The sequence below is a fragment of the Bombina bombina genome, chromosome 1 (assembly GCF_027579735.1).
Source record: "Bombina bombina isolate aBomBom1 chromosome 1, aBomBom1.pri, whole genome shotgun sequence".
Lineage (NCBI taxonomy): Eukaryota > Metazoa > Chordata > Amphibia > Anura > Bombinatoridae > Bombina > Bombina bombina.
The window spans coordinates 1,363,170,992-1,363,192,844 of NC_069499.1; the positions used below are offsets into that span (position 1 = coordinate 1,363,170,992).

Below are 21,853 nucleotides of genomic sequence, written 5' to 3' on the forward strand. Positions count from 1 at the left end.
AAATAAACTAAGTATAAATTAAAGGGGCCGTCTAATCAAAATTAAAATTCTGGTGTAGACTGTCCCTTTAAGCTACAATTACAGAAAATAAAAAAATCAAAGATTACATAAAATAAAAAAGAAAATTACCAAATTTTAAAAAATGATACCTAATCCCTATGAAAATAAAAAAGCCTCCCCAAAATAAAAACACCCCCTACTCTAAGAATAAACTACCAGTAGCCCTTAAAAGGGATTTTTGCAGGGCATTGCCCCAAGATAATCAGCTCTTTTACAACAAAATACACAAAGTCCCCCCTAACAGTAAAACCTCCCCACCCACCAAACCCCCCAAAATAAAAGAACCTAACACTAAAAAAACCTAAACTACCCATTGCCCTGAAAAGGGCATTTGTTGTTCATTGCCCTTAAAAAGGCATTTAGTTCTTTTACTGCCCACCCTAATCTAAATAAAACAACCCCCCCCAAAAAAAACTTAAAAAACCCCTAAGTCTAACCCCCAAGTTGTTACTCACCATTCCTGAAGTCCAGCGGAGAAGATCCTGTTCCAGGCAGTGAAGTCTTCTTCCAAGCAGCGACCTCTTCATTCTTCTTCCAGGAACATCCGGCGTGGAGCGGAGCTGAAGACCGATGACCGCGGAGCTGAAGGCCGGTGACCCTGGAACTGATGACCGGCGACCGCGGAGCCATGGAGCGTGGAGGATCCTCTTCATATGATCTCTGCCATACACTGGATAGAGAATTCAAGGTACGTGGATTAAAAATGGCGCCCCTTTGAATTCCTATTGGCTGATTTGATTCTTCAAATTCAAATCAGCCAATAGGATGAAAGCTACCCAAATCCTATTGGCTGTTCCAATCGGCCAATAGAATTTTAGTAGCTCTCATCCAGTCTTCAGTTCCAGTGTCGCCAGTCTTCAGCTCCGCGGTCATCGGTCCGCGCCTGATGTTCCTGGAAGAAGAAAGAAAAGGTCGCCGCTTGGAAGAAGACTTTACCGCCTGGAACAGGACCTTCTCCGCCGGACTTCAGGAACGGTGAGTAACAACCTGGGTGTTAGACTTAGGGTTTTTTAAGGTTTTTTTGGTGGGTTTGTTTTATTTAGATTATGGTGGACAGTAAAAGAGCTAAATGCCATTTTCAGGGCAATGGGTAGTTTAGGTTTTTTAGTGTTAGGTTCTTTTATTTTGGGGGGTTTGGTGGGTGTGGGGCGTTTACTGTTAGGGGGCACTTTGTGTATTTTGTTGTAAAAGAGCTGATTATCTTGGGGCAATGCCCTGCAAAAAGACCTTTTAAGGGCTACTGGTAGTTTATTCTTAGAGTAGGGGGTGTTTTTATTTTGGGGGGCTTTTTTATTTTCATAGGGATTAGGTATAATGTTTTAAAATTTGGTAATTTTGTTTTTTATTTTATGTAATCTTAGATTTTTTATTTTCTGTAATTGTAGCTTAAAGGGACAGTCTACACCAGAATTTTAATTTTGATTAGACTGTCCATTTAATTTATACTTAGTTTATTTTTATTTTTAAAGTAGTGTTAGGTTTTTTTATTTTAATAGTAACTTTAGTATTTTGTAATTTAGGTAATTTGGGTTCATTTAGGGGGGGGGTTAGTTTAGGGGTTAGGTTTATATTTATTGTAGACTTTGGCGGTTTCGGGGTTAATACTTTAATAGGTAGTTTGCGTTGTGTATTAATGGCGCATTAGGGGTTAATAGTTTTAATAGGTCGTTTGCGATGTTGGGGTTGGTGGATGTAGGGGTTAATAATTTAGTTATTACTTGCAGTGTGGGTTTGATGGCGGATATAGGGGTTAATAGTTTAATTAGGCTTCTTGCGTTGTGTCTACCTAATATGGCGAGGTGAAAATGGAGTGAGATTTCTCCATTTTCGCCACGTAAGTCTGTGTTAGCTTATGTGAGTAAAAATTGCAAGCGACGGGTGAAATAAACGCGCATAACTTGCATGCTACGTCGTATATGTAATACCAAAATCGCATAAAAATCGGCGTCGCCGGCTTTTGCAGGTGACGCCGCATATGTAATGAGGCACTAGGTTTCTTGGACTAAAATCCTAAATATTTAGAACATCCTGTTAACTTCCCTCAATAACTCTGCAATACATATTTTATATAGAGAAGGCTGAGAGTTTAATTATACAGTTTTAGCATATAAAATGTAATGGGAAATAAATCCACATAACATGAAGTGGGAATACATTTTTATATTCAATTAGTGTTTTTTTCTTACTTTAGAATTTAAGTTTATACTTTATTTCAATCTCTATAATAAGAAAACACAAAATTAAATAATTTCAATTAACCACTTAGGGCTAGATTATGAGTGAAGCGCAAATTATCGCTCCTGCTTGCACGTTAAATTCTCTAGAAGTAATTTTTCTGAGCATGTCAAGTAGTGTGTATTACAAGTTTAAAGTAGGACGAGCGATAATCTGATGCGCACAAAAAGCTGAACATCGAATATCATGACTGCATCAACATATTCCCCCGTAGACTTAAATGGAGAACGAAAAGAGGGGGAAAAACCTAGTACTATTACTCGTGCAAACCCGATTGTGTTTACTCAAGTGCACTAACCAGACATGAAATATGACAATTTCACATTCCAATGTTCTTTACATATTTATATATATATAGGTATAGATATATATATATAGATATATAGGAATATCTATTAAAAAATAGTTAGAAAATATTCCCCTATGTTAGGAACAGTGGAATGGGAAATATTTACAGTACAAACACAGTTAAACACTTTATTAAACATGAATATTGCATAAATAAGATTTCTCATGTTTCCAACTACTTGACTGCAAAGGGATCCAATGCACTTAAAAAATGCCTATATATGCATACATATGTATTTATATGTGTACAGATAAATAGATAAATACGTAAGAACACACATAAAAACACACATATATATATATATATATATATATAAGGTATTGTGAGATAAGTGACGTCACTTACGTTTTTTTCTCGCTTACGGTTTTTGGACCGCACACACTACACGGAGCTCTGTTCATTATTCATGGGCTTCAGATAAGTTATTAGTTTTAGTCTATTTATATTTTTATACAGACCGGTGTGATTACTAGGTTTAATAGTTTTATTTCTATTTTTATTACGTGTTAATATTTAATATATAACATATAAATTATTGTTCACCATAATAACATATACTGAAATATACATCACAAGTGAATCTTTCATTATTTTTATAGTGTGAATCTATCATTATATATCCTTTACTCATGCACTTAGCACATCTTCTTTTGTTAGGTCAACAGCCCCTCCCTCCTACTTCCCACGAGTTAAAGGGTAGGCGTCTAATAGACCTATATTAAATAATTGACCATACGGTTAGTTTTTATACTTTTAAAATACAATTATCTGTTCAATCTGGAATTTGTTTAATCACTTTTCCTTTTTAAATATATGTATATTAATAAAAAATAAAAAACATTTAAATTTATAATTATTGTGTTTATTCGGTCTCAGGACCTATGATATTTTTACAATTAATCACAAATATTAACTAATATTTACAAATATTTACAGATATTTATAATTTATTCACCTGTACCAGTGCTATTACTATACTCCTCTTTTCTGTTTTTTACAACCCAGTTAGGTTGGTGGTCACCTGACACTCTATTAGTAACAGCAGCTCCACAGGAAAGATTTATGTATGTACTTAATCAAGTAGACACCAAATCACAAACACACTCATTTAGATTTCATTTCTCAACTACCATTGAGTAAATGTCAGCTTCGCTGCATCCAGGTGAATTCTTTTGGCCTTGCGCTGCCAACATTCCATTGAGGATGCATGCGCAACTGCCGATGGCGATGAACATCACAAACGCAATTATAGTATAGATATTAAAGCCCTTTGCAACCTTTTTTTCTCACACCTGATACCTCATATCTTTGTACCTTTATAAAGTTTTTATGCAATATTTTTTTAAAATAATTTTTATTAGACTATGTACTTTTAATTTTTTTTGATGTGTTTTGTGCCATGTTAAATTCAACTGCGCTCAAGCGTGTGCTACTTCCAATGCGCACAAAGGGCCTCCATAAACTCCTTATCATTTGCACGGACCTCAGAGAGATGCAAAATGAAGAAAAATACATTAAAGGGACAGTCTACACTAGAATTTTAATGTTTAACAAGATAGATAATCCCTTCATTACTCATTCCCTAGTTTTTGCATAACCAACACTGTTATATTAATACACTTTTTACCTTGTATCTAAGCTTCTGCATAATTCCCCCTTATTTAACTTCTTTTGACAGACTTGCATTTTAGCCAATCAGTACGGACTCCTAAGTAACTCCATGGGCATGAACACAATGTTATCTATATGGCACATATGAACTAACGCCCTCTAGTTATGAAAAATATCAAAATCCATTTAGACAAGAGGCGGCCTTCAAGGAAAAGAAATTAGCATATGAGCCTACCTAGGTTTTGCTTTCAACTAAGAATATCAAAAGAACAAAAAAGTAAATTGGAAAGTTATTTAAAATTACATGCCCTTTCTGATTTATGGAAATTTTTAACTAGACTGTGCCTTTAAATATATTAATATTCTTATAAATTGCTTTTTGTTTCTGAAAAACAGTGAGCTCCTGATTATTTAACAGGATGTTATTATTAATAAATTTATCAAAGGTACATAGAATAACAGGATCTGGTAAAGCTGGAGAACTGGGTGAGGCTAATAAAGCTTTCTCTGGGATAGAGTCTGCTAAATTCACTAGGAGGTATCTTCACTATCATGGACCTCACCTGCCTTTAACTCTATACATCTGTATTACTTTAAGCAGATCTCTGTTCACTGGTGAATCCACTGCATACAATAACACTGAAACTGGTGAGCCTGGAGAAGCTGTAGAAACTACTTAGTAATTTTGCCCACTGTGTCTTCTCACTCACTGGGGGGTAGTTATCAAGCCGTCTACTTTTCTGGCTTCGCCGGCCCAATACGCCCGCCTAAGCTCGCCTACCTTCGCCGCCGCGGACCTGAAAAAATACGCCTAAGTTATCAAATAAAGCTGTCAAAAAGCCGCGGGGCGATGAGCAGCGGACTGTGACAGTTATCACTCATCCGCTCTCGCTGCTCTTCGGCTTTTTCCCAGCTTTATTGCTAGCCTGTCACTAAGCACTCACACTAAACTACACTGTTCTATCCCTATACCGGCGCCCCCGGAGCCCCCCACAACTCAATAAAGTTACTAACCCCTAAACCGCCGCTCCTAGACCCCGCCGCAACTCTTATAAATTTATTAACCCCTAAACCGCCACTCCTAGACCCTGCCGCAACTCTTATAAATGTATTAACCCCTAAACCGCCGCTCCCGGACACCGCTGCCACCTACATTATACCTAGTAACCCCTATCCTGCCCCCCCTACACCGTTGCCCTCTATTATAAAGTTATTAACCCCTATCCTGCTGATCCCGCACCTCTCCGCAACTAAATAAATAGTTTAACCCCTAAACCGCCGCTCCCTGAACCCGCCGCAACCTATATTAAACCTATTAACCCCTATCCTGCCCCCCTACACCGTCATCACCTATAATAAATTTATTAACCCCTAATCTGCCTCCCCTACACTGTCGCCCCCTATAATAAATTTATTAACCCCTATCCTGCCCCCCAGTACGCCGCCGCCACTGTAATAAAATTATTAACCCCTAAACCTAAGTCTAACCATAACCCTAACGCCCCCCTAACACTATACTTTAATAAATTATTCCTATTTAAAAATAAATACTTACCTGTAAAATAAACCCTAAGATAGCTACAATATAATTAATAATTATATTGTAGCTATCTTAGGATTTATATTTATTTTACAGGTAACTTTGTATTTATTTTAGCTAGTTAGAATAGTTATTAAATAGTTATTAACTATTTAATAACTACCTAGCTAAAAGAAATACAAAATGACCTGTAAAATAAATCCTAACCTAAGTTACAATTAAACCTAATACTACACTTTCATTAAATTAATTAAATAAACTACCTACAAATAATTACAATTAAATACAATTACATAAACTAACTAAAGTACAAAAAATAAAAAAAGCTAAGTTACAAAAAATAAAAAAATAAGTTACAAACATGTTAAAAATATTACAACAATTTTAAGCTACTTACACCTAATCTAAGCCCCCTAATAAAATAACAAACCCCCCCAAAATAAAAAAATGCCCTACCCTATTCTAAATTAAATAAAGTTCAAAGCTCTTTTACCTTACCAGCCCTTAAAAGGGCCATTTGTGGGGGCATGCCCCAAAGAAAACAGCTCTTTTGCCTGTAAAAGAAAAATACAACCCCCCCCCAACATTAAAACCCACCACCCACATACCCCTAATCTAACCCAAACCCCCCTTACAAAAACCTAACACTAATCCCCTGAAGATCATCCTACCTTGTCTTCACTCAGCCGAGCAGCGATGGAACCGAAGTGGACATCCGGAGCGGAAGAAGTTAATCCTCCAAGCGGCGCTGAAGAAATCTTCCATCCGATGAAGTCATCATCCAGGCGGCGCTGAAGAAAAGTCTTCGATCCGGCCGATGTCATCTTCAAAGAGGCGCTGAAGAGGTCTTCTATCCGGGCGAAGTCATCTTCCAAGCCGGGTCTTGAATCTTCCTTCCGCCGACGCGGAACCTCCTTCTTCACCGACGGACTACGACGAATGAAGGCTCCTTTAAGGGACGTCATCCAAGATGGCGTCCCCTCAATTCCGATTGGCTGATAGGATTCTATCAGTCAATCGGAATTAAGGTAGGAAAATTCTGATTGGCTGATGGAATCAGCCAATCAGATTCAAGTTCAATCCGATTGGCTGATCCAATCAGCCAATCAGATTGAGCTCGCATTCTATTGGCTGATCGGAACAGCCAATAGAATGCGAGCTCAATCTGATTGGCTGATTCCATCAGCCAATCAGATTTTTCCTACCTTAATTCCGATTGGCTGATAGAATCCTATCAGCCAATCGGAATTGAGGGGACGCCATCTTGGATGACGTCCCTTAAAGGAGCCTTCATTCGTCGTAGTCCGTCGGTGAAGAAGGAGGTACCGCGTCGGCGGAAGGAAGATTCAAGACCCGGCTTGGAAGATGACTTCGCCCGGATAGAAGACCTCTTCAGCACCTCTTTGAAGATGACATCGGCTGGATCGAAGACAGCCTGGATGATGACTTCATCGGATGGAAGATTTCTTCAGCGCCGCTTGGAGGATTAACTTCTTCCGCTCCGGATGTCCACTTCGGTTCCATCGCTGCTCGGCTGAGTGAAGACAAGGTAGGATGATCTTCAGGGGATTAGTGTTAGGTTTTTGTAAGGGGGGTTTGGGTTAGATTAGGGGTATGTGGGTGGTGGGTTTTAATGTTGGGGGGGTTGTATTTTTCTTTTACAGGCAAAAGAGCTGTTTTCTTTGGGGCATGCCCCCACAAATGGCCCTTTTAAGGGCTGGTAAGGTAAAAGAGCTTTGAACTTTATTTAATTTAGAATAGGGTAGGGCATTTTTTTTATTTTGGGGGGGTTTGTTATTTTATTAGGGGGCTTAGATTAGGTGTAAGTAGCTTAAAATTGTTGTAATATTTTTAACATGTTTGTAACTTAATTTTTTATTTTTTGTAACTTAACTTTTTTTTATTTTTTGTACTTTAGTTAGTTTATGTAATTGTATTTAATTGTAGTTATTTGTAGGTAGTTTATTTAATTAATTTAATGATAGTGTAGTATTAGGTTTAATTGTAACTTAAGTTAGGATTTATTTTACAGGTAATTTTGTATTTCTTTTAGCTAGGTAGTTATTAAATAGTTAATAACTATTTAATAACTATTCTAAATAGCTATAATAAATACAAAGTTACCTGTAAAATAAATATAAATCCTAAGATAGCTACAATATAATTATTAATTATATTGTAGCTATCTTAGGGTTTATTTTACAGGTAAGTATTTATTTTAAATAGGAATAATTTATTAAAGTATAGTGTAGTGTTAGGTGTAATTGTAACTTAGGTTAGGATTTATTTTACAGGTAAATTTCAGTTTATTTTTACTAGATAGCTATTAAACAGTTAATAACTATTTAATAGCTATTGTACCTAGTTAAAATAAATTGAAAGGTACCTGTAAAATAAAAATAAATCCTAAGATAGCTAGAATATAATTATTATTTATATTGTAGCTATATTAGGGTTTATTTTAAAGGTAAGTATTTAGTTTTAAATAGGATTCATTTAGTTAATAAGAGTTAATTTATTTAGATTTATTTAATTAATATTTAAGTTAGGGGGGCGTTAGGGTTAGGGTTAGACTTAGGTTTAGGGGTTAATAATTTTATTACAGTGGCGGTGGTGTAGTGGGAGGCAGGATAGGGGTTAATAAATTTATTATAGGTGGCGACGGTGTAGGGGGGGCAGATTAGGGGTTATTAAATTTATTATAGGTGGCGACGGTGTAGGGGGGGCAGGATAGGGGTTAATACATTTAATATAGGTTGCGGCGGGTTCAGGGAGCGGCGGTTTAGGGGTTAATACATTTATTATAGTTGCGGTGGGCTCCGGGAGCGGCGGTTTAGGGGTTAATATGTATAGAGTAGCTTGCGGTGGGCTCTGGGAGCGGCGGTTTAGGGGGTAATAACTTTATTTAGTTGCGGCGGTGTAGGGGGGACAGATTAGTGGTGTTTAGACTCGGGGTACATGTTAGGGTGTTAGGTGTAGACAGCTCCCATAGAAATCAATGGGATGTCTGTCAGCAGCGAACTTGTACTTTCGCTATGGTCAGACTCCCATTGATTCCTATGGGATCCGCCGCCTCCAGGGGTGGCGGTTTGAAAACCAGGTACGCTGGGCCGTAAAAGTGCCGAGCGTACCTGCTAGTTTTTTGATAACTAGCAAAAGTAGTGAGAATGTGCCGCACTTGTGTGCGGAACATCTGGAGTGATGTAAGAATCGATCTGTGTCGGACTGAGTCCGGCGGATCGAAGCTTACGTCACAAAATTCTACTTTTGCCGGTCTCGAGCCTTTGATAACTAAGGCGTATCAGCCTCGCCACAAATACGCTGCGGAATTCCAGCGTATTTTAGGTTGACGGCTTGATAACTAGGGGCCATAGTCTCTTATACTCCCATTAGAATTACTAGCAACATTATTATTATTATTCTTATGATTATCATTTACTTGTATTTTACTGCAAAATTCCGTAGCATTGGGTACAGAAATAGGGGTATACAATGACAAGGATTTGTGATACGATACAAATACATAACAGACTAAACAAAACTAGTACAGAAAGAGGACCCTGCACAGAAGAACTTACAGTCTACAGGTTGAGGGTGCAGAGACACACAGTAAGGTTTGGGGTGTAATGATTTTTATAATGTATTAGCAAACAGCAAGGAGAGAGAACATGAATACAGACTTTATTCAGCAGCATCCATCTTAACAACAACTGCCCGCCCCCTCCAATCACATGACTAAAATGTTAACTGTTTGTAGTGCACAGAGTGAACTAAGCATAACTACTGAACTTAAACTATAACAAAGCATACACATCATTACATCTTCCCTTCAAATATGAAACACTTAATATGAGACAAAGTCTTCCCATATTTTTGGTTTAATAGCTCGACCATAACGAGAGAAAGTAACTGCTGGCTCACTAGCAGTACAATCAGTGTCAAGTTGAGAGTCATTCCCAGCATTATCGCAAACTGATACACTTATGTTGTCCTCAAAGTCCTCAGTAGACTTTACATCCATGTTAGGGAATTCTGTGCATTCATTCCTTTGCTCTTTATTGTCATTGCTGCTTGGTTCCCCTAGTAAAGTATCAGCTGCAGTGTCTGGTCGAAGATGACGCCTGTTGCGTCTCAGTTTCTGTCCACACTTGGTTTTGATTATATATGACCTTGGTTAATTAGCTTCACTGACAATTTGAGCAGGTTCCCATGTATCCCCAGTGACTCTGTGTCTCACAGCTTGCCCAGCCCTGAGTGGACCAAGTAACTTGGTAGATTTGTCAAAATACAGCTTTTGCTTTTTCATGTTTATGTTCCTCTGACCTATTACCTGATCCTGTGGGATAGTCTGAGGCTGCAATTTCTGTGGTGCAATAGGCACTGTGGTCCTCAGTGCTCTACCCATGAGCAGCTGTGCAGGTGAACATAAACCCTCCATGGGTGTTGCACGATAGTTTAACAGGCCTAGGTACACATCCTGCCCTGATGATTGTGCTTTTCGGATAATGGATTTGGCAATGCCAACATACTTCTCAGCTAAACCATTGGCCTGTGAGTGATACGGACTTATTGGTCTGTGCCTGACTCCCCATTCACGCAGAAAGCTCTGGAATTCAGCACTTGAGAATTGCGGGCCATTATCAGACACAAGTTCTTCACACACTCCATGTCTCGAGAGGATTGTTTTGAAAGCCCATATGATTGCTGATGCTTTTAGATTTCTCAGCTGTACTAGCTCAAAGAATTTGCTGTAGTAATCTACTACTATCAGGTAGTGGTTGTCCTCAAAATGAAAAATATCTGTGGCCAGTCTCTGCCATGCCCGTGAAGGAGTGTTCCATGGTGTAAGAGGTTCTTTTGCATTGATTTTTTGAAATGTCTGGCAGGTTTCACATGTCTTCACAAGTGTCTCAATATCAAGGTCCAAATTAGGCCAGTAAACCACATCCCGTGCTCTGCGCTTGCAAAGAGTAATGCCCAAATGTCCCTGGTGAATTTGCTCCAGTATTTCTGCCTGATGTGATTTAGGAATAAGAATACGGTCACCCATGAATATGATATCCGTATGAAAGGATAGTTCATTTCTCACAGGCCAGAATCCCTGCAACTCAGGAGAAAGCTTCTTTCGTTTTTCTGGCCAGCCATTGCACATGACACAAATTAGTTTTTCTAGTACTTTGTCTTGTTTGGTATCTTGTCTAATTTTTTCCAGCCGTACATCAGCTATTGGAATATTTACTAGTACTGTATGTACCTGTTCTTCCAATTCAGGTTCATCCCGTGCTTCATGTCCTTCTGGAAACACCCTAGACAGCGTGTCTGCCATCGGAATTTCCTTTCCTGGTTTATATTTCACTGTGAGATCATACTGTTGTAGTTTCATAACCATCCTCTGCAGGCATGGAGGTATAGCAGATAGTGGTTTTTGCATAATGTACTCCAATGGTTTGTGATCAGTTTCCACAACCACTGGGCGACCATAGATATACTGGTGAAATTTCTCACATCCATTCACAATGGCCAAGATCTCCTTCTCAATTTGAGCATAATTGGCTTGTGTTGTTGTCAGAGCTTGTGATGCATATGCAACAGGATGTCCTTGTTGCATTAGCACAGCACCTAACCCAAACTGGGATGCATCCACTTGAAGCACAGTGTCGCAGTTTACATAAAAATATTTCAGTATTGGCCCCGGATGTTTAGTGATCAGTTTTTTTACTTTGTCAAATGTCTTTTCCATGTTTGCATCCCAAGACCAAATAGCATCCCTTTGTAGCAATGCACGTAGTGGGGCTGTCAGCTGAGCGAGGCCCTGAGAAAACTTGGATAGATAATTAAAAATGCCTAATGATGTCTCTAGTTCCTTCCTGGAGGATGGGGCCTTCATGCTAATAACTGCTGTTATCTTCTTTGGATCAGGCTTTAAGCCCTCTTTGGTTAGAAGGTGTCCGAAATATGTAACCTCTTCTACCCCAATTTGCATTTTGTTTGGATTGAGTTTAAGATTTTTCTCCCGACACCGCTTGAGTAAGACAATAAGGTTTTCGTCATGTTCTGTACGATCCTTTCCATAAACCAGCAAATCCTCAATTATTACTTCAACACCATGTAGACCAGCAATCAATTCATGTGATTTCTTTTGAAATATCTCCTGAGCAGAAGCAATGCCAAAAGGTACCCTTGTGAAACGCCATCGTCCAAAGGGGGAGTTGAAAGTGGTCAGGTGACTGCTGGGTTCATCAAGACGCAATTGCCAGTAACCAGATTGTGCATCTAGTACACTAAACACTGTTGCTCCTACTAGCTTGTGAGCTATATCATCTATGGTGGGGAGTTTGTAGTGCTCTCTCATTATTACTTTGTTGAAATCACGTGGGTCAATGCAAATACGAATTGCGCCTGTGTTTTTCTTCTCTACCACAACCATAGAACTGACCCATTCTGATGGTTCTGTGACCTTTTTTACTACCCCCAAGTTCTCCATCCTTTTTAGTTCTTGTTTGACTTTAGCCTCAAGGGATAGAGGTATTTTCCTTGGGGCATGAATGACAGGCTGTGCACCCTCTTTTATACGTATGCGGCTAATCCCCGGGAGGCACCCTAGGCCTTTGAATAGATCACTGTACTCATGCTTAATGTTGTCCTTTGACAGTTCGCTGCACCCACCATCCACAGCCATAATGATCTTTACAAGTCCAATATCTTTACTTGTTTTGAGACCTAATACTGCTGGGGCTTTTGTTTCTATCACAAACAATTGTAAGACCTTTTCAGATCCCTTGTAAAAACATTTTGCATGGCAGCGACTCATCCCTTTCAGCTTTTCACCACTATATCCCAACAGTTTTGGTAGGTCTTGAGTCTCTAAGGGGAATTCATTTCTAAGGAGTTCCAGGTATGTGTGGCTTGGCACACAGTTTACTTGTGCCCCTGTATCTATTTTGAATGTGACTGGAGTTTTGTGAGCCCCTATCTGTAGGGTTACATTTGCTTCATCTGCAGACTTGTGTGATTTCTGTACTGCTGCAAGATATATTGGGGTGCAATCTGAGTCTAACCCTGCATTGTTATCATTGTCCTCTATGGCGTGTACAGCCTGTGTTTGTGTCCTTGCAATATGGGAAAATAGTTTACACACCCTAGCAAAATGTCCTCTTTTCTTGCATTTATTACATATCTGCCACCTTGCAGGACAGGCAGCATTTTTGTTGTGCATGTTTCCACAGTAGCCACAGGTTGCTTGTGTGTTACTTGTCCCAGTGTCCCACTTGCCTTTTATCCCCTTGTGTCCTCTTTCTTGCCAGTATCTGCTGCTTTGATTTTCTATAGCACTGATCTGGTGCTGTGTTCCTTCCAGTATCTGCATGTCCTTTCTTGACATTTCATATGCTCTAGCAATCCTGATGGCTTTCTCAAGATTTAAATCTTCTTCCTGCAGCAGCTTTTCCTGAACTTCTTTAAACTCACTGCCCATCAGAATACGGTCTTTTATCATATCACCTGCATCATAAAAAGCACAGTCTTTGGCAAGCAAGCGCAGCTGTGTCACCCATTCATCCACAGATTCACCTCCACACTGATTCCTCTCATAAAACATTTTCCTCTGCACTGTGGTGTTTTTCCTTGGATTGCAGTATGCTTCAAACTTTTCAAACAATACCTCTGTTTTTTTTTGTCATCTGCAGTGATATCCCCACTGCATACATCACGTCCCTTTTGTCCAACACATATCAGAAAGTGTGCTGCCTTCTGTTGATCAGTCCATCTGTCTGCATCTGGGCCTGCAAACACAAGTTCAATCAGCTCCCTCCATTTTGACCAGTTATCAGAAATGTTCCCTGACTCTAAATCCAGAGAAGCAATATTCTTTGTGTTGCTGTTTGCTGCCATGTCACTTTTCACCCCACTTCTGGTACCATGTGATAATTTTTATAATGTATTAGCAAACAGCAAGGAGAGAGAACATGAATACAGACTTTATTCAGCAGCATCCATCTTAACAACAACTGCCCGCCCCCTCCAATCACATGACTAAAATGTTAACTGTTTGTAGTGCACAGAGTGAACTAAGCATAACTACTGAACTTAAACTATAACAAAGCATACACATCATTACATGGGGTAGCTGTCACATGGATTGTAATTGCAGCAGTGAGACAAGGCAGTTCAACATTTAGTTTGAGTAGAGATATAAGCCTCTCTGAATAGGTAGATTTTCAAAGAGAAATCTGAAGCTCTACAAGGTTGGAGACAGATGGAGTGGGGTAGAGAGTTTCAGAGGACAGGAGCAACGCGTGAGAAGTCGTGGAGGCGAGAGAGGGAAGTAGAGATAATAGGAGTGGAGAGACAAGGTTGATCCAAGCGGGCAGGTCAGGGTTCTTTTTCTCCTGTTCTTTGGTTATTTTATGTAACCTTTCACTAAAGCTCTCTCAATTATTTACTGAATGTGCTCTTGGAATAAAATAGGAATTAGTGAGATCTGAGAAACTATTAGTGAATCAGGGCCTCTGTGTCATTTCTCTTTCTCTTCTTCCAGGGACGGCTCTGTAATCTTACAGGTTGATGTAGATACCACAAATGGTGGTTTGAAGCTTAATCCAGACTTCCTTGTGGATTTTGGGAACGAACCAGATGGACCTGTTTTGGCTCACGAGTTACGTTATCCAGGGGGTGACTGCAGCTCTGACATCTGGATCTAAGGACAACAACTAGAAATTCAGATCACAGCTCCAGTAATACATGAGACATGTCACATGCCTGCACCACATTTTTGCTTTTACTTGGGAACTTTAAAAGGACATTCTTTTAGCTCAAATAAAACTACCCTGTATATTCATTTATAATTTTACTTACTTTTGCCATTGGTAAAAAAGTGTTCCATGCCCCTCTGAGCACTGTTTATGTTTGTCAATCAAGCTAGCACTTATTATGTATGCATGATGGGAAATTTATTGGACATAAATGGCACTCAGTGGGAGACAGAACTTTTTGTTCTTTTTAATACTTCTTTATATATCTGCAGAGAACTTATTATACTGGATAAATAATGCCTAATTCTGCTTTGTATGCCTAATTGTAACATCCAGTAAAGCAAGGTGACAAATGTGATTATGAAATTGTACTGGCCTCCTACTGTTCTTTAATTGCATTTGTGAAACAATACATTTTTAGATGCTTTTAGATAATTTTTATATATCTGTATATACCTATATCTATTCCTATACATATATACAGTATATAGGTATAGATATATTTTACATACACATTATATATATTTTTAATTTAATGATAATAATTAAAAAAAAACTTATTTGAAGAACATAAAATAGGCATAATGTGTTAGGTTAGCGCACATGAAGAATTAGTAATCTTAAAGCGTGTTATAGAGATATTAAATATGCGATATTAAAACAAATTAATAATAATTCTAAAAATTATTAGATACTGTTAAAAAAAAAAAAATTAAATGGGGGTGCGGAGCCTGTTCTCATTGTGGAAAGATGCGTCTCTGTGAAGCTCCTGAAACCTGATAGATTTTATGTGGTTTTCCTCCAACAAATCTACACTATTTAACATTTATATGACCATCTCTCTAACTGAGATCCAACAGATGTTAAGAGTGGATGTCCTGACTGCATTTTTACCTATGTTCTTTGAGACAGCTGTATGACACGCATCTCCTCAGACCTAGAAGCTATTTTACAATTGTCATGTTGGAACGGCATGAGGATCTCAACATGCAGGACCTGTGTGAGAAGTGAAACATAGGTCTGAGGCTGCCGCACAATAATCCCCCCCCCCCAAACTCTGGGGTTAAGCAATCCTGTAATAGAATATCTACTTAGAAATTGATCTACTCTAGTTAAATAACAAAGACCGTCATAGTCATTGAAATATGATGAAAGCAGCTAATCCTACTGTTACGGTACCAACAGGATACCAAGGGTTAGTACCAGGGAACAATGTCCTGCATACAGAATCAGCACTTCACAACCTCGATCAGTTTCCCTGCAAACATGAGACCAAGCTCCACATTTCAGGTTTAAAAATGAATATGTTTATTAAAGGCTGAATGCCTAGTATTTATACAGGTTTTGACCCCAGATGGGGGGTTGAAAGACTCTTGTACATTAGATAAAAAAAGGGGAAGACGCCCTTTTATGAAACAATAGAATTACATTACTTGAATACTTTAAACACAAGACACTCTGGGCTCTTCTTATCACTTAGGCGTTTTCTCTCTGAGGGTGATCAAACAATGGAATTCTTATCACTAACTAAATTATGGCTGTAGCCAGCAACCTGTCTTTAGAAATTAGCTTCTTAAAGCTAAACACAGTTAACTCCTTCAGTCCTGACAGAAGGGTCTGTCACATAGCTCCCCCCTTGTGGAACACTCCGGCAGACCCGGCTTGACCCTTTGGCGGGTCAACCTGTGGATGACCGGACTAGGAGGTGGTAGGCATGTCAGTTTGCCGGGACAATCCATCTGCATTCCCGTTTAGCTTACCGGGCCGGTAGCTGATGGTGAAGTTATAGGGCTGCGGGGCTAAACTCCACCTCAGCAATCTACCATTGTCTCCTGAGACCGGTTAAGCCAGACTAAGGGATTGTGGTCCGTTATGAGGGAAAATTCCTGTCCGTATAGATAAGGGTTCAACTTCTTCAGTGCCCAGACCAGGGCTAAACATTTCTTCTCTACTGCCGCATAACTCACTTCCCGAGGTAACAACTTTCTGCTTAGGTATGCGACAGGGTGCTCTCCTCCATCCTCCCCGACTTGACTCAGTACAGCCCCCAGTCCATACATGGAAGCATCGGTATGAATGAGAAAACGTTTGTTAGGGACTGGGGCAGCCAAGACAGGGGCATTCACAAGGGCCTGCTTCAGTGCCTGAAACGCGGCTTCACAAGTTGGAGACCACAGGACCTGTTTGGGGAGGTTCTTTTTAGTCAGGTCAGTCAGGGGCTTGGCGATAGTACTGTAGTCTGGGACAAAACATCGGTAATACCCGGCCGTCCCCAGGAAGGCTAGTACTTGGGTCTTAGTGATAGGTGTGGGCCAGTTAGCCACAGCCTCTACCTTGGCTGGCTCCGGTCTCTGTCTCCCACACCCCACTCGGTGACCCAAGTACTGTACTTCAGCCATACCTAGATGGCACTTGTCTGGTTTCAAGGTCAGGCCAGCGGCCCGAATCTTGTCCAGAACCACCCCTACATGGGTAAGGTGTTCTTCCCAGGACTCACTGTAAACCGCAATGTCGTCCAGGTATGCACAAGCAAATTCCTGGAAGCCATCGAGGAGTCTATCCACCATACGCTGGAAGGTAGCCGGAGCATTCTTCATCCCAAAGGGCATGACCTTAAACTGGTACAGGCCGAATGGGGTGACGAATGCCGACTTGGGGATAGCATCCTCAGCCAGGGGAATCTGCCAATAGCCTTTACACAGGTCTATGGTTGTCAGATAGCGTCCCCTAGCAATACGGTCTAGTAATTCGTCTACCCGGGGCATCGGGTAAGCGTCAGTGGTGGTCCTCTCGTTGAACCGCCTGTAGTCCACACAGAACCGGGTGGTTCCATCTTTCTTAGGTACCAGGACTACAGGTGAAGCCCAAGGACTATCGGAGTGCTCGATCACTCCCATCCGAGCCATCTCCTGTATCTCCTTCCGCATTCCTTTTCGGACTGCTTCGGGTATACGGTAGGGAGGCTGTCGCAGGGGATTCTGTCCAGGTGTCTCTACCTTATGTACAGCTAGAGTAGTGTAGCCGGGCTCTTGGGAGAACGTCGCCTGCTTCTCCCACAGGAGCTGTCTTGCCTGTACCCTCTCGGCAGGGTTTAACCGGTCCCCTAGCTGCACAAGACTAGTGAGGTCAGTCTGGGGGTCCTTCTCTAATAAGTCGGGTAGGGGTAAATTCTCTGGGTCGTCCGCAGCAGGGGCACATACTGCAGCTACATCCTCTGGCCTCTCCTGATCCTCCTTCAGCATGTTCACATGAAAGGATCGCTGGATTCTCTCATCTGCACAGCTGGCTATAATATAGGTAGTATCACACACCTGAGATAACACCTTATACGGGCCCTGCCAAGATGCTTGCATCTTGTTGGTCTTCACAGGCTTGAGCACCAAAACCTTCTGTCCAACCTGGAAGACCCGCTGCCGGGCACCCTGATCGTACCACCCCTTCTGTCTCCCCTGGGCCACCTGGAGATTCTCTCTTACCATCAGAGACAGTTTCTCCATGCGGTCCCGGAGTTCCAGAACATATGGCACGATGGGGGTTCCCTCCTGCTCTATCTCTCCCTCCCAGTGTCCTCTAATGAGATCCAGGGGGCCGCGGACCCTTCTCCCATAGAGTAACTCAAAGGGAGAGAACCCAGTAGATTCCTGGGGCACCTCTCTGTACGCAAATAGCAGATGAGGCAGGAATCGTTCCCAGTCTCTGCAAGTGTCCGTGAAGGTCCTCAGCATCTGCTTGAGGGTGCCATTAAAGCGCTCGCAGAGACCGTTAGTCTGTGGGTGATAAGGCGAACTGAGCAACGGTTTAATGCCGCACACCTTCCACAGCTGCTGGGTGAGCACAGCGGTAAACTGGGTCCCCTGATCAGAGAGAATCTCCTTAGGGAACCCGACCCTAGTAAAAACCTTAACTAGGGCATCAGCGACTGTCTCTGCCTCTATATTCGACAGTGCTACTGCCTCTGGGTAACGAGTGGCATAGTCCACCACAGTGAGAATATACTTCTTACCTGATGGACTAGCCCTGGCCAGTGGACCCACAATGTCAACGGCTATGCGGGAAAAGGGTTCCCCAATGACAGGCATAGACATAAGCCTAGCTTTTGGGTGATCCCCCCGCTTACCCACCCGTTGACAGGTGTCACAAGTACTACAATATACCCGCACATCTCGGTTAAAATTGGGCCAGAAGAAATTCTGGGTGATCCTATGAGCGGTGAGGCGGGACCCTAGATGTCCAGCTAATGGTACATCGTGCCCAATCCGCAGAATCTCTTGCCGGTATTTCGCAGGCACCACCAGCTGCCGATTCTGTGGAGGGGCAGTACTTTTCTGGGCAGGTTTGGGGATTCTATATAGCCGATCCCCCACCCATTCATAACGTTCCCCATCTACCCCCTCTTCTCCAGCATCTGCCCTAGCCCTGTATTTCTGAAGGGTCGGATCCTCCCGGGTTTCCCTCCCGTACGTCTCTGGGGTATCCCAGCTTAAGGGGTCTGGTCTAGGGTACAAGTCGGGGAAGAGAGTCTTACCTGGGTCTCAGCAGCAGGTGGGTCGGTCTCTGTGGCACGGGTCTGGGCACGGGTAGTCACAGGGTTAACATCAGCGGAACCCATGGGAGCATAGGCAGAAACAAGGGGGGCCAAGTCATTTCCAAGAAGAACATCAGCAGGTAAGTCCTTCTTGACCCCCACATTCACAGGTCTAGCGCCCACTCCCCAATCCAAATGTACCCTGGCAACAGGTAGGCTGAACACATCGCCACCTGCTACCCTCACAGCCACAGTGTCTCCAGTGTACTGTTTCTCAGACACCAAGTTCTTTTGAAGCAAGGTCATGGTAGCACCAGTATCCCGTAGACCACTGACCTTCTTCCCATTCACTTTAACCAGTTGCCGGTTATTCCGGTGGGCAGCTTGCACAAGGTCTGCCTCATGTAGGATGCTCCAGCATTCTTGCGCCTCTACGTAGCGGGCCGCAGGCTGAGGATTACGTGGGATTCTGCCGGCGGGTCTTCTCCAGGACTGCGCTTGGTTCGCTGTGTTTAGGGGACACTCTGGTCTTTTGTGCCCTAGTTGCTTACATCTAAAGAACCGAATAGGTTGTGAGTAGCACCGCGAATTGAACAGGGCTCTCTGAGGGTAGTTCGTGGCCGGAGGCCATGTGGTATAGCGGTGCGCCGGGGTTTGGTAACTGGCAGCTGCTGGGGTGACTGGGGGTCTGTACTCCACTCTAGCAGGGGGCTTAGTGGTAGCAGTGTCCAGTTTGCGGGCATCCGTATACTCATCTGCCAAGCGAGCCGCTTCCTGCAGGGTGGAGGGTTTACGGTCCTGAACCCACTCTCGAACTCCTGCGGGTAACTTGTCGAAGCAATGTTCCAACAGGAATAGCTGCAGCACCTCTTCCCCAGATATGGCTTGGCACCCCGCTATCCAGTGACCTTACATGCCCACCTTACATGCCCACTCAAGGTAGGAATCTCCAGCTAATTTAACAGTGTCTCTGAACCGCCTCCGGTATGCCTCCGGTGTAACCGCATACCTGGAGAGCAGAGCCTCTTTTATAGTATTATAATCCCCAACTTCCTCATCTGGAATGGCCCGAAAAGCCTCACTGGCCCGGCCGGATAATTTTCCAGATAATATCGTGACCCAGTCCTCTGCGGGTACCTTGTGTAGTGCACATTGCCTCTCAAAATCCGCAAGGTACCCATCAATCTCTCCTTCTGTTTCCAGGAAGTTTTTAAAAGCTGCAAAATTTACTTTTCTCTTTTCCATCTTAGTCAGTATTGTAATAATCCCCCTCTTCCTGAGGTTACTGGCTTGTGTAGTTACTCTTCTGGGCGATAAGGTTCATTCCGTCGCTTGCCACCAATTGTTACGGTACCAACAGGATACCAAGGGTTAGTACCAGGGAACAATGTCCTGCATACAGAATCAGCACTTCACAACCTCGATCAGTTTCCCTGCAAACATGAGACCAAGCTCCACATTTCAGGTTTAAAAAAGAATATGTTTATTAAAGGCTGAATGCCTAGTATTTATACAGGTTTTGACCCCAGATGGGGGGGTTGAAAGACTCTTGTACATTAGATAAAAAAAGGGGAAGACGCCCTTTTATGAAACAATAGAATTACATTACTTGAATACTTTAAACACAAGACACTCTGGGCTCTTCTTATCACTCTCTGAGGGTGATCAAACAATGGAATTCTTATCACTAACTAAATTATGGCTGTAGCCAGCAACCTGTCTTTAGAAATTAGCTTCTTAAAGCTAAACACAGTTAACTCCTTCAGTCCTGACAGAAGGGTCTGTCACACCTACAACAGTGGGATATAAATCTAAACCGCTAGTATCTACCACAATGGAGGAGCTCCATTTAAATTTTCAAGCCCTTTTTGAGGAATTTAAATATGACATTCGCTCTTACTTTGACAGTCTCACAAAGCTAAGATATCATGTATTACCTAAGCACAATGTCCTTTTGTCAGAAATGGCCACTTCGGATGAAGAGCAGGCTTTGCGGTGCGACTTGGGAATGGGCAGGGAACAAGCTGTCAGGGATTGACCAGACCGAACACAAGTTGATGTTGTGCATGCAGAACAGATAACAGAAACAAATCCACCAATTTTGTCTTCGATAACCCGGTCCCTAACAAGCCAGTCAGGATGTAGACAGAAATTAGAAGAAGTAGCTTTGGCAGAAGGGATATTGTTACCTCCTATTTCAATGCCCAAGGCTGGAAAGCAGGATACCGGTCACTCTCTAGATCCCATCACTGTCAGTACTGTAAGAATAATCTTAGATGTATAATGAGGAGCTATGATTCCCTAGATATTATTTATTTTTCTTTACCTTACTAAAACAATAATGTTGGAGAACTTAAATGTAAATATGGAAGAATATCATTATTGTCACTGTATTATGTTATGGTACCTCATAGTGAGTTAACTTACGGGATATATGTATTATCTTTTTTTACAGGAGGGTAAACAAATGTAATAGGTCACTTTTTAATGTATGCTTATGAAGACCCTCATGTTTATAGTTATCTTAGTCACCTTCATTCTCTTCACTGAGAGTTCTAATATAGTAGCCTATGTCCTCTAGATCTCTTTATACATCTATTATAAGTTCACCTGTTTCATTAATACCCTATAATGTTTAATGCTTTACTGAATATTTGACTCCTTAGAAACAAAAGCAACTACTACCCAGATTTTCTACTTTTTTAAACGTAAAGGGGGATAGATAATAGTACATTTTAATTTCTGGTTTGTGGGGCTGGGCCGCTAGCGGCCGAAGTGGCATG

The 21,853-nt window shown here is 41.5% G+C and overlaps 1 protein-coding gene across 2 annotated transcripts in view; it reads left to right on the plus strand.

Moving 5' to 3' along the window:
• Window positions 1-14,903, plus strand: part of LOC128650146 (methanethiol oxidase-like) — a 169,632-nt gene extending 154,729 nt beyond the window's left edge. For both annotated transcript variants that reach the window (XM_053703868.1, XM_053703876.1), the window contains exon 12: window positions 14,332-14,903. In XM_053703868.1, the coding sequence (XP_053559843.1) occupies window positions 14,332-14,494 (163 nt within the window). In that variant the 3' untranslated portion in view covers window positions 14,495-14,903. The remainder of the gene's footprint in view (window positions 1-14,331) is intronic.
• The last annotated feature ends 6,950 nt before the right edge of the window (window positions 14,904-21,853 follow it).